A 12419-nucleotide genomic window follows, 5' to 3' on the forward strand; every position below is an offset into this window, starting at 1 on the left:
CAAGCAATTTTAATTACTTTAACAAGTAATTAAATGACAAATATTTTAGTAATTAACTGAAATAATTAAGCAGGAGTTAAATATAATTTGTACCCAAGTTGTAGATTTATGAATAATAACTTAATTTTCCAATATATTTTAATTACTTTTGCTAAGAAGTGCGTCAAATGGTATTTTATGAAGTTAGGAGGTTAAATATTCCTGGTATTGATAGATTTATTTTTAAACAATATCTTTATTAAAAGAACTCAAATTTTCTTTCCTAAGTTTCATATTAGAAAATTTTGATCTTGTGATTTTATCTATAGAACAAACTTAAAGTACTTTGGAATAACTTTAAATGTCATATTACACAAAAGGAAAACAAAGATTCTGTGATTTGTAGGCCATTGAGTTGTTTTGTAGTTCACAACTCTAATAATAATGGAATGCATAGTCTTTGAATATTTAGGAGTGTCTCTTAAGTAACCTTTAGAAATTTTTTCACTCTTGTTAGTAAGCTTGTTTTGTTATTTGGGCTATATTCGTTTCTATAATAAGGAGCTAGTTTTAATTCATATGAAGAAATGGCAACAGATAAGTAATTTACACTAATGTTTTCTTTATCTTACTAGTTGTAATACCTTATAAAATATATTGACGTTTATAAACTCTTAATTTTTATAATTTCAAATAATACATTAACTTTTTTTTCAAGATTATGACTTACAAGTAGGTATCGTAGAGGCTTTATGTAGAATGACGACAGAAAAACAAAGACGGAAACTGGCATGTCATTGGTTTTCAATGGATTTTATTGCTAATGCATTTAAAGGAATTAAAGACTCTGAATTTGAAACAGTAAGTAGTATAAAAATCTACACTAATAAAAGAGAAAGATGCAAATTGGCCGTACCTTCATGACGCCCACCAGCCAATCAGGAGTGAGTATGCAAATTAACCCAACAAAGATGGTGGGTTAATTTGCATACACAGGTGCCGAGTGGCCAGGGGTGGGGCGGAATGCTTGTATTGTGGCCATGGTGACGATGCAGGCATTCCGTACCGCCCCAGCCACTCAGGGCCTCTGGGCAGCATCGGAAGGCAAAAAGGCAACTCTAGGCTGGAACGAAGGCAGAAAGGTGGCTCCAGCTGGAGCAAAGGCGGTGCCAGCAGCCAGGGGAAGGAAGGCTCATTCTTGCACAAATCTTCGTGCATCAGGCCTCTAGTAAATTAATAATAGCTTTTGAAAATTAATATGCTTTTTAACTATATTTTTTATTATTGACATTATTACAGGTAACCCCCATTACACAGTCCCTACCCTAACCCACTATTGTCTATGTCCATGGGCTATACATATCCTATATAATAAAAGCCTAGGTGGTGTCACGTGTGATGTCATCACAAGATGGCCACCCTCAGGTCGTCACAAGATGGCCAGCAGGGTAGGGCAGTTGTGGGCGAGCAGGCCAACAGGGGTGGGCAATTGGGGGCTATGGGGCCAGCAGGGGAGGGCAGCTGGGTGCAACCAGGCCAGCAGGGGTGGGCAGTTCGGGGTGACCAGGCCTGCAGAGGAGGGCAGTTGGGGGAAATCAGGCTGTCAGGGGAGGGCAGTTGGGGGCAATCAGGCCAGCAGGGGAACGGTTAGGTGTCAATTAGGCCAGTAGGGAGTGGTTAGGAGCAATCAGGCAGGCAGGTGGGCAGGCGGTCAGTTAGGAGCCAGCAGTCCTGGATTGTGAGAGGGATGTCCGAAACCGGCAGTCGGACATCCCCCAAGGGGTCCCAGATTGAGAGGGTGCAGGCTGGGCTGAGGGACACCCCCTTCCCCCATGCACTAATTTTATGCACCGGGCCTCTAGTAAGTATGTAAGTTCTTTGGCTAATCTCTCCCTGTCACCCCCCTCCCTCTGAGATTTGTCAATTTACTATGCTTTTTAAAAGTCTCTCTTTTTTTAAAAAAAATTAGGATTGCAGGATTTTTCTCAACCTTGTAAATGGCATGCTTGGAGACAAGAGAAGGTAAATTTAATGCAGATTATTTAATCTCAGGAGTAGTCATGTGAGGCTGAGTGATGTAAACTTGTATCACTTTGATAATGACAGAAGAGCATAGGATTTACAGTGCCTGGCACCTTATAGGTGCTCAGATACACTGGATGTCTGAGTTCACATTTTCTTTACTTACTAAGGAAATGAAAAATAGGTTGAGAGGTAAATGCAATGAGTCATACTATTTGGATTTGAATCATAAATTTCTCTCTTTCTATTCTAACATTGGGCAGATTATTTAACTTTACTCGCCTTTGTTTCCTTATCTGTAAAATAAGAATACTAATAATACGTACTTAATACGTTTGTTGTGAGGTTTAAAGGAGATAATTATATGGGAGTACTTGTAATCATATCTGACCAAGGAAGTATTCACTGAATCAGCCATTTTTATTAGGAGTATTATTCACTTCTCTTCTTTTCCCATCTAACGTCTATGGGAACTTTCATTGTATTAATAGTACAAGCTAAGATGGGAATCTCTGCTCAGAGTCAATAGCATGGAATGTAATAGCAGTCTCTGCTCAGAGTCGATCACTTTAGACATAATGGTAGTTTGAGTAGTACCCTCAAGATAATATGCTTTCTCTACAGAAATAAATTTTCATTAAGTTCTTTTTTAAAGTAATAAAAGAGATATGATTTTATTTAAATTGTTTTGACTACTGCCTGATTTTCCTTTGATCCTAGGCATGATTTCTATGGCTAGTCAAGCTTATGCTGTTGTAAAGTCTGATTAATTTCTTTCTTTACCTCAAACTTCTTATTTCAGGGTCTTTACATTTCCTTGTTTATCAGCATTTCTTGGTAAATATGAGGTAAGTTTTAAATTAACATGTGTTTTAGTTATTGGGTAGATTTTGATGGAAGAGCCAAGTGAATTACAGATTACAAAGTGACAAAAACTTTAACAGTAGTCATAATTAGATAAAAAATACAGCTGGTCTATTGTTCTGTATCTAAAAAACATTTCATAACATGGCATATTTGTAGCTGTAGATAAATGAAATACAAAAAACTGTAATTCAAATATTTTTCTGTTTCCTTAATTTCATTATTGATTTATCATTCATGAATATATTCAAACTAATACTTTCAACCTTTATTTGCACTTGGAATATTTGTGATTGAGCTAGCTAATTTCTGTGTATAATACTAAGCATTTTTTTGTTCTTTCTAAATTTACTTAAATTCAGTACTTGTCTCCTCTATGTTCCCTCCCCTTCCATCTATACTCTTTTAAAAAAAACCAACACTCAACTATGAATTACATGATCATAATTCTCCGTTGTCACTTTTAATAGCATAGGATATATTAGTTTTATATGTTTATTTTAGTTTTATATGTTTATTTTATTAGCTGCAACTACCATCAGATGAAAAACTTGAGGAATTTTGGATAGATTTTAATCTTGGGAGCCAGACCCTATCATTCTACATTGCTGGAGATGATGTAAGTTTTATTCCCTTTGTACTATTTTATATGTATGTATATGTATATATAAAATGTCCTAATTCAAACCCTATCAGTGTGGCTCAGTGGTTGAGTGTCAACCCATGAACCAGGATGTCTCAGTTTGATTGAGGGTCAGGGCACATGCCCGGGTTGCCGGCTCGATCCCAGTAGGAGATATGCAGGAGGCAGCAGGATCAGTGATTCTCACTCATCATTGATATCTCTCTCTCTTCCTTTCCATTCCTCTCTGAAATCAATAAAAAAAAATATTTTTAAAAAATGTCCTAATTCAATTTAACAATGTAGCCCTAGCCAGTGTGGCTTGGTGGATAGAGCAACAGCATGTGGACTGAAGGGTCCAGGGTTCACTTTCAGTCAAGGGCATGTACCAAACGCTCAATCCCTGGTCCTGGTCAGAGCGCATGTGGGAGGCAATCAACCAATGTGTCTCTTTTACATCAGTGTCTCTCTTTTCCTGCTCCACCCCTTCCCTTCCACTCTCTAAAAATCAATGGAAAAATATCCTTGGATGAGGATTAACAAAACAAACAAAAAATCAATTTAGTAATATTGATTTCATTGTATATTTCATAGCTATTTCAATATATTTCAGTGTTATCTGAGTGATTTCTATTAGTATGTAATGTATCAAGCTAATCCTATCTAATCATAGACAAACATGGTAATTAACCATACCTCCGACATGCTTCCCATTGGCTAATCAGGGCGATATGCAAATTAACTGCCATCCAAGATGGCGGCCGGCAGCCAGGCAGCTGAAGCGAACAGGAGGCTTGCTTGCTCCAGTGATGGAGAAAGCCAAGGTTCCCTGCCTGCCGCTGCTGGCCTCTGAGGTGCATTGTAAGAAACAATGTTGCAATTATAGAAGCTAAACAAATCCCAGAGACCTGCTTTCAGCCAGCCAGGCCTCAGAGCTGGAGCTGCAACAGTGTTTCAATTATAGAAGCCAAACAAACCCAGATACCTGTTTTCAGCAGCTGAGGTCTCGGAGCTGGAGCCGAGCGTCAGAGCTAAAGCCAGCTCTCAGTTCCAGTGACAGCCATAGAAGGTAAATAAATCCCAGAATAAAAAAAAGAAAAGGAGAAAAAGGAGAGGTTGGGAGCTTCAGTCACCTGCCGGCCTGAAAACGGCCCTTAGCCCCTCACCCAGAATGGCCAGGGACCCCAGTGGGCACCCCACCCTGAAGGGGGTGTGACCAGCTGCAAACAGCCATCATCCCTTCATCCAGGCTGGCCAGGCACACAAGCGGGACCCCCACTCTGATCCAGAACACCCTTCAGGGCAAACCAGCCGGCCCCCTTCCGTGCACCAGGCCGCTATCCTATATAGTAAAAGGGTAATATGGCCGAAACCAGTTTGGCTCAGTGGATAGAGCATCGGCCTGCAGACTGAAAGGTCCCAGGTTCGATTCCGGTCAAGGGCATGTACCTGGGTTGTGGGCACATCCCCAGTAGGAGATGTGCAGGATGCAGCTGATCGATGTTTCTCTCTCATCGATGTTTCTCTCTCATCGATGTTTCTGACTATCTTTCTCCCTTCCTCTCTGTAAAAAATCAATAAAATATATATTTTTAAAAAGGGTAATATGCAAACTGACCCTAACAGCAGAATGACTGGGAATGACTGGTCACTATGACACACACTGACCAACCAGGGGGCAGATGCTCAATGCAGGAGCTGCCCTCTGGTGGTCAGGGCACTTTCACGGGGAGCTCTGCTCAGCCACAAGCCAGGCTGATGGCTGCCAGTACAGCGGTGGTGGTGGGAGCCTCTCCTGCCTCCTCAGCAGTGCTAAGGATGTCCAACTGCAGCTTAGGCCTGCTCCCCGCTGGCAAGTGGACATCCCCCGAGGGCTGCCGGGCTGCCAGAGGGATGTCTGATTGCCATCTTAGGCCCAATCCCCCGGGGAGCAGGCCTAAGCCAGCAGGTGGTCATCCCCTGAAGGGTCCCATACTGCGAGAGGGCACAGGCCAGGCTGAGGGACCCCCCCTCTTCCCGAGTGCACAAATTTTTGTGCACCAGGCCTCTAGTCCTATATAATAAAAGCCTAATATGCTAAGTGTCTGGTCGTCCGGTCGGCTGTTCAACCAATCAAAGCGTAATATGCTAATGATATGCTAAGGCCACTCAACTGCTCTCTATAACATGCACTGACCACAAGGGGGCAGACGCTCCAATTGGTAGGTTAGCTTGCTGCTGGGTCCCGGCCAATCAGGATGGGCTGGACACGCCCTCGAGCCCTCCCGTATCGGTCCCTGGCCCCGATTGTGTACCAGTGGGGGTCCCTCGGCCTGGCCTGCACCCTCTCACAATCCGGGACCCTGTGGGGGTTATCAGGGAGCCGGTTTCGGCCCGATCCTGCAGGCCAGGCCATGGAACCCCACTGGTGCATGGATTCGTGCACTGGGCTTCTAGTTAGAAATAAAAACTATTTCTGATGATTTATTGCAACAGAAAAGAAAAATTAACACTAAATTTTATTACTAGTTTTTTAACAGCTTTTCAGAAATAGGTTACATGTTAATGTCAGATAAAATTTACCATTCAGCCGAACCGGTTTGGCTCAGTGGATAGAGCGTCGGCCTGCGGGCTCACGGGTCCCGGGTTCGATTCCAGTCAAGGGCATGTACCCTGGTTGCGGGCACATCCCCAATGGGGGGCGTGCAGGAGGCAGCTGATTGATGTTTCTCTCTCATCGATGTTTCTAACTCTCTATCCCTCTCCCTTCTTCTCTGTAAAAAATCAATAAAATATATATTTTAAAAAAAAATTACCATTCACATGAATAAAGTGAATTGAGTCTAGAAAAAAACCAGTTACTCAAATACAGAGGCACTCAGAAATAACATTAACAGATAATGACAAATGCTCTTATTCAGTCATATAATCTTCTGCTTGAAAATAGGCGTTAATTCTTATTGGTAGTATTTGGAAGTGAATTTCAGTTCTTCTCCTTCTGTGGTATATGGTAGCTATGTTTAAAACCTCCAACCAGGCAGTATATTTTCTACTGACTTCTTTTTAACCTGAGGAAAACTCTTGAGCCTTTGTTTCCAAATAGCTGCTCCTTAATATTTGATACTTTGGGACACTTTAGCTCAAACTGTATTATCACTTTACCAAAACCTGAGCAAAGAGTTTATCTGTATGTACTAATCTAATTGTGGCATCTGATATTATAATGAAGCATTAGTCCTTTTAGTTTATCTCTTGTAAAACCCTGCTTTTTCTTCCAGTTCAACTCTTAAAAATGAACATTAATAAAATGCCTCTTAGGACTTCCACATACCTTTGTTTCTTTTTATTTTGTAGTACTTCTTAGACTGCTTGATTAAAATGGAGTTCCAAATACTAGCACTGTTTCTAAGAGGTACACTGACAGTTTTCATTAGTTTATTTTTTCCTGCTGGATTTGTAGGAATATTTTGTTTATTTTTATTGATTTCAGAGAGGAAGGGAGAGAGAGAGAAAGAGAAACATCAATGATGAGAGAGAATCATTGATTGGCTGCCTCCTGCACGCCCCCCACTGGGGATCGAGCTCACAACCCTGGCATGTGCCCTGACCAGGAATCGAACCATGACCTCCTGGTTCATAGGTTGATGCTCAACCACTGAGCCATGCTGGCCAGGCTATAGGAATATTTTTAACTGGATTTTCTTCAGAAACTGAACTTCAATTTTTGGAGAAGAGGACAGAATCGTATTGATGTAGTTCCTGCCTTCATTCAGCTCGGTTTATTGGATGATTTAGACAAGAAAATAAGCAATATAGTATTAAACATGATTGGGATAGCATAAAATGCATTTATAAGTATTTAATGCCTGTTATGTTCCAGACAGTGATCTGGAGATGCTAGGAAATTCTTTTCCCCCAAAATAGAGTATTTGGAATCCTCTCTCCTCTGGATTTCTATAGCAGTAGTATATTATCCCTGTGTTCTCTCTTACTAGAAGCCATTCTACATGAGCAGCTGCTTAAAATCCTTTTTTTGCTTCTTTACCATGGTATAGATCAGTGATGGTGAACCTTTTGAGCTCAGCATGTCAGCATTTTGAAAAACCCTAACTTAACTCTGGTGCTGTCACATATAGAAATTTTTTGATCTTTGCAACCTAGTAAAACAAAGATTTGTATTTTTGATATTTATTTTATATATTTAAATGCCATTTAATAAAGAAAAATCAACCAAAAAAATGAGTTTGCGTGTCAGAGGTTTGCCATCACTGGTATAGATGGTCTTTATGATCTGGCCCCTGGCTATTGCTCTGACAGCTCAAACTGTTCTTTATGTTTACTATGTTCTAGCTGCATCTTACTTTTTTTCTGGTCCTCTAATACAGATTATGCCCATTTTAGGTCTTTCTGCTTGCTGGCTCTTCTGCTTAGAAACCTCCTCCAGATCTTTGTATCTTAGTTCCTTCCCATTTAGATTCCAGCACAAGCTCACCTCCTTGTAGAGTTATTCTCTAATAACTCAACCTAAAGTAACCTCCCAGCCACATCACAACACATTGTCCTGCTTTATTTTTTTTATAGTAAGCTATTTCCACTTAAAGTTACTGTGTTTATTGTTTGTTTCTTTGTTGTCTGCTTTCTCCCCATTGAATGTAAGATTCATGAAATCCAGAACCCAACTTTCTCACTTATAGCTATCCATATTTATTATAAGAATAAAGAAATAGAATATTCAAAAAACTGAAAAGATACATAGTATGGTTAGTGCAAAGGAGACTGGAAATAATAAGGCAGTGTGAAGCCAAATTATTAAAAGTAGGAAGTAACGGAGATAACTAAGTTGGCAGCATAGGTAAACACCAGAGATTGCTGCTTAGCACAACCACTTCAAGAATACAGCTAAAAGATGGAATGGACATCATCCAGAACCACAGGAAGGCTGGCTGAGTGGAAATTCTACAACTAGAAGGAAAGAGAAAAGCATACTGAGACTCAGAGGAGCTGCGGTGTGGAAGTAAAGTACAGAGGTACGGAGGTACATGAGGAGAGGGCTGGTGGCTGAGGACACAGTTGTCTTTTTCAATTGGTAGGGAGTCTCAAGCTCTGAGCTCCAGTTCCAGGCGAGTCTCTGGGGACCCAGACTCATACAGATGAAACTGGACTGTCTGGCATCAGGCAGAACTCGAGGGCAGCTTTCTCTCGGAGGTGCTTGCAGCAATTGCCGGGACACTGAGAAGCGGGGCCTCGGAGGGCAGCCATAGCTGCTTGCTCCGCCCTGTTGATCTCCTGGGACCCCCACCCCACCCAAGCTGTGCACTGGCTTTTGCATATGAAAGTCCTAGCCCTTGGCAATCTGAAAATTACCTAACAAACTTGCAGCTGGCCCAAGGCCCCAGGGCAACTTGCATTGCTTCACAGCTGAGCTCCTGCTGGGTAGCCTCAGGCAGAGGCTAGATTAGCACCTCCTTAGAGATCCAGGAGCCAGTGTGCTCAGTGGTCAGAGTGGGACCATCCAGGCTGAAGCGCCTCGGATCCATAAAGGACACACTCAGGGGGCAGACACAGTGAGCACCAAGCCCCACTGAAGCAAGTCTTGCCCCAGAAGAGTGTCTCCAGCTCAGAAGTTCTCCCACTGCAGACACAGCTGATTCTCACAGCCAATTGGCCTGGAGGTCAATTCCTCCCAGTGATACCTACAACAATCAAGGCTTAACTACAACAAGACTGTGCACAAAGCCCACAAGGGGGTGCACCAAGAGTGTCCACCTCATGTAATTGGGGAGGCTGGGCCACTGGGCCCTATAGGACACCTAGCACAGAAAGCCACTCTGTCAACACAGGGAAGCATAAAAAATGCGGAGACAAAGAAACAGGACACAAATGACAGAAATGGAGGAAAGCAAACTACTGGATATAGAGTTCAAAACCACACTTTTAAGGTTTCTCAAGAACTTTCTAGAAACCGCCGATAAATTTAGTAAGACCCTCAAAAAGTCTGGTGAGACCACCGATAAATGTAGTAAGACCCTCAAGAAATCTAGTGAGACCCCCGAGGTTATGAAAAAGGACCAACTAGAAATTAAGCATACACTGACTGAAATAAAGGATATTGTGCAGAGTTCCAACAGCAGACTAGAGGATCGCAAGAATCAAGTCAAAGATTTGAAATACGAAGAAGCAAAAAAAAACCCAACCAGAAAAGCAAAAAGAAAAAAGAATCCAAAAATACGAAGATAGTGTAAGGAGCCTCTGGGACAACTTCAAGCGTACCAACATCCGAATTATGGGGGTGCCAGAAGAAGAGAGAAAGCAAGATATTGAAAACCTATTTGAAGAAATAATGACAGAAAACTTCCCCTACTGGCGAAAGAAATAGACTTACAAGTCCAGAAAGTGCAGAGAACCCCAAACAAAAGGAATCCAAAGAGGACCATACCAAGACACATCATAATTAAAATGCCAAGAGCAAAAGACAAAGACTCTTAAAAGCAGCAAGAGAAAGACAGTCAGTTACCTACAAGGGAGTACCCATACGACTGTCAGCTGATTTCTCAACAGAAACTTTGCAGGCCAGAAGGAAGTGGCAAGAAATATTCAAAGTGATGAATGCCAAGAACCTTCAACCAAGATTACTTTATCCAGCAAAGCTATCATTCAGAATAGAAGGTCAGGTAAAGAGCTTCACTGATAAGGAAAAGCTAAAGGAGTTCATCACCACCAAACCAGTATTATATGAAATGCTGAAAGGTATCCTTTAAGAAGAGGAAGAAAAAAAAAAAAGGTAAAGATACAAATTATGAACAACGAATTATTATCAACAAGTGAATCTAAAAATCAAGTGAATAAATAAACTGATGAACAGAATAAACTGGTGATTATAATAGAATCAGGGGCATAGAAAGGGAGTGGACTGACTATTCTTGGGGGGGAAAGGGGTGTGGGGGATGCGGAAAGAGACTGGACAAAAATGGTGTATCTATGGATAAGGACAGTGGGGGGGTGAGGGCGGAGGGTGGGATGGGAACAGGGTGGAGGGGAGCTATGGTGGGGGGGAAAGGGAGGGACAACTGTAATAATCTGAACAATAAAGATTTAATTTTAAAAAAAGAAAAGAAGATAAAAAATAAAAGTAGGAGGTAACATCCATTTAATGAACATTAGGAACTATGTGCCAGATATGTGCTAGGTACTAAGGACCACATTCATATAAAAGATTCTCCTACTGGGGACAATGGATTAAAAAGGAACAAGACCAGAGCAGGTAGGAGATTTGCAATAATCCAGGTGAGAAATCATGGTGGCATGGTTTTAGAAAGTTACAGTGGTGATGGATGGAAACAGATAGATTCCAGAAAAACTTGAGAATAGATAGAAATGAGAAGACCTGATGATTTGTTTGTGGTAAAAAGAGAAAGGATTAATAAAACTGGGGTTAACTGGATGGTTGGGGATGCTGTCACAGGAGGATGTTTTGTAGAGAAAAGATGATGAGTTCAGCTTTGAGCATTTTGATTTGGAGATACTTGTGGGATATTTAGCTGGGGATATCTGGTGGACAGTTGGATATACTGGTCTGACATTCAGGTAAGGGAACTGAGCCTTAGTAGAGATATAGGAGCTATCTATATATAGATGATAAATAAAATCATGGATTTAATGAATGCCTAGATAACAGAACTGTGAAAAACACAAATTTATACAAAGTAGGTAGAAGAGACTTTAGCCTGGAGAATACTTGAAGAATTAGTCAGAAGAGAACACAGTTAAAAGGTATGTTATGGAAGGCAAGGGATTGGTGTTTTCATGAGGAAATGATCCACACTGTCAAAAATGTTATCAATGAAAGCAGTTTCACTTAAGAGACAAGGATTTAGACATTCCTAGAAAGCTGAAATAAAGAGGAAATAAGATATCAAGCTATGGAAAAGAGCACAATAATAGCTCAAGTGTGATGTGGATTCAAGGGAGGGATTTTTGTTAGGTACTTTCTTTTAAGGATAAGAACTTTTTTTAAGTTGATGACTGGGATGGCAGGTTAAATAAAAAGTTAATGCCAAGAGAAAGAGAGTGTAATGGAGGGAGAGTCGGGGGTGAAGATGAAATAAGATGGACACAATGTATTGGTAACTGTTGAAACTAGGTAAGCACATATTTTGCATTAGTTATATAATGACTTCTACTTTTTAAAAAGCTGCTTAAAATTTTCCATAATATAAAATATATGTAAAGGAAGGCAGTGAACCATGTGCCTCCATATATAAGGAAGAGTCATTTTGAAGTTAGTAGATGATAACCAGTAGGTTCTGGCACAGAGTATGTCACTTGGCATAGGCCTGGAAGGTAGCATCTGTGTTTTACACACAGAAACAAAGCTGCTCAGAGCACTGGGCAGAGATGATTCCAACACTTTCCTCCTGACCCGGAGCTTTTGAGCTTTGGGAGAATTAGCACCTTAACTGAAGAGGGTTATAATGGTAGTGTTGCCATCAGAGTATAGACTGTTAGGGAGAATTTCTATAGAATGAGAGTGGTCCTTAAGTTAACTACAAAACTGCATATATTTTTCTCACAGATTACTGGAAGGATTTAGGATTCCATCTCTTAGGAATGGCATCCAATGTTCACTAACTTTTTTGTTAATTCAGTATTTTATTCAGTTATGCACATTTTCTTTTTTAAATGTATTTTTATTGATTTCAGAGAGGAAGGGAGAGAGAAAGAGAGATAGAAACATCAGTGATGAGAGAGAATCATTGATTGGCTGCCTCCTGCATGCCCCTTACTGGGGATCGAGCCAGCAATCCAGGCATGTGCCCTTAACTGGAATCAAACCTGGGACCCTTCAGTCCACAGCCCGATGCTCTATCCACTGAGCCAAACCAGCTAGGGCTATACACATTTTGTATAGTGTGAAAGTACTTGAAGGGAAAATTATTTTAGGTTATTACTGTGC

General features: G+C 40.9%; 1 protein-coding gene across 1 annotated transcript in view; it reads left to right on the forward strand.

Annotated features, from left to right (window-relative positions):
* The window catches only part of SYCP2 (synaptonemal complex protein 2), a 97217-nt gene that overhangs the window by 9389 nt on the left and 75409 nt on the right, over positions 1-12419 (forward strand). Inside the window, exons 9-12 of the mRNA XM_070421362.1 lie at positions 698-840; positions 1949-2001; positions 2804-2849; positions 3392-3484. Coding sequence (XP_070277463.1) covers positions 698-840; positions 1949-2001; positions 2804-2849; positions 3392-3484 — 335 coding nt within the window. The remainder of the gene's footprint in view (positions 1-697; positions 841-1948; positions 2002-2803; positions 2850-3391; positions 3485-12419) is intronic.

This window comes from Myotis yumanensis, unplaced genomic scaffold, assembly GCF_028538775.1.
Source record: "Myotis yumanensis isolate MYYU_CA2020_CCGP unplaced genomic scaffold, mMyoYum1.0.hap1 SCAF_7, whole genome shotgun sequence".
Taxonomy (NCBI): domain Eukaryota; kingdom Metazoa; phylum Chordata; class Mammalia; order Chiroptera; family Vespertilionidae; genus Myotis; species Myotis yumanensis.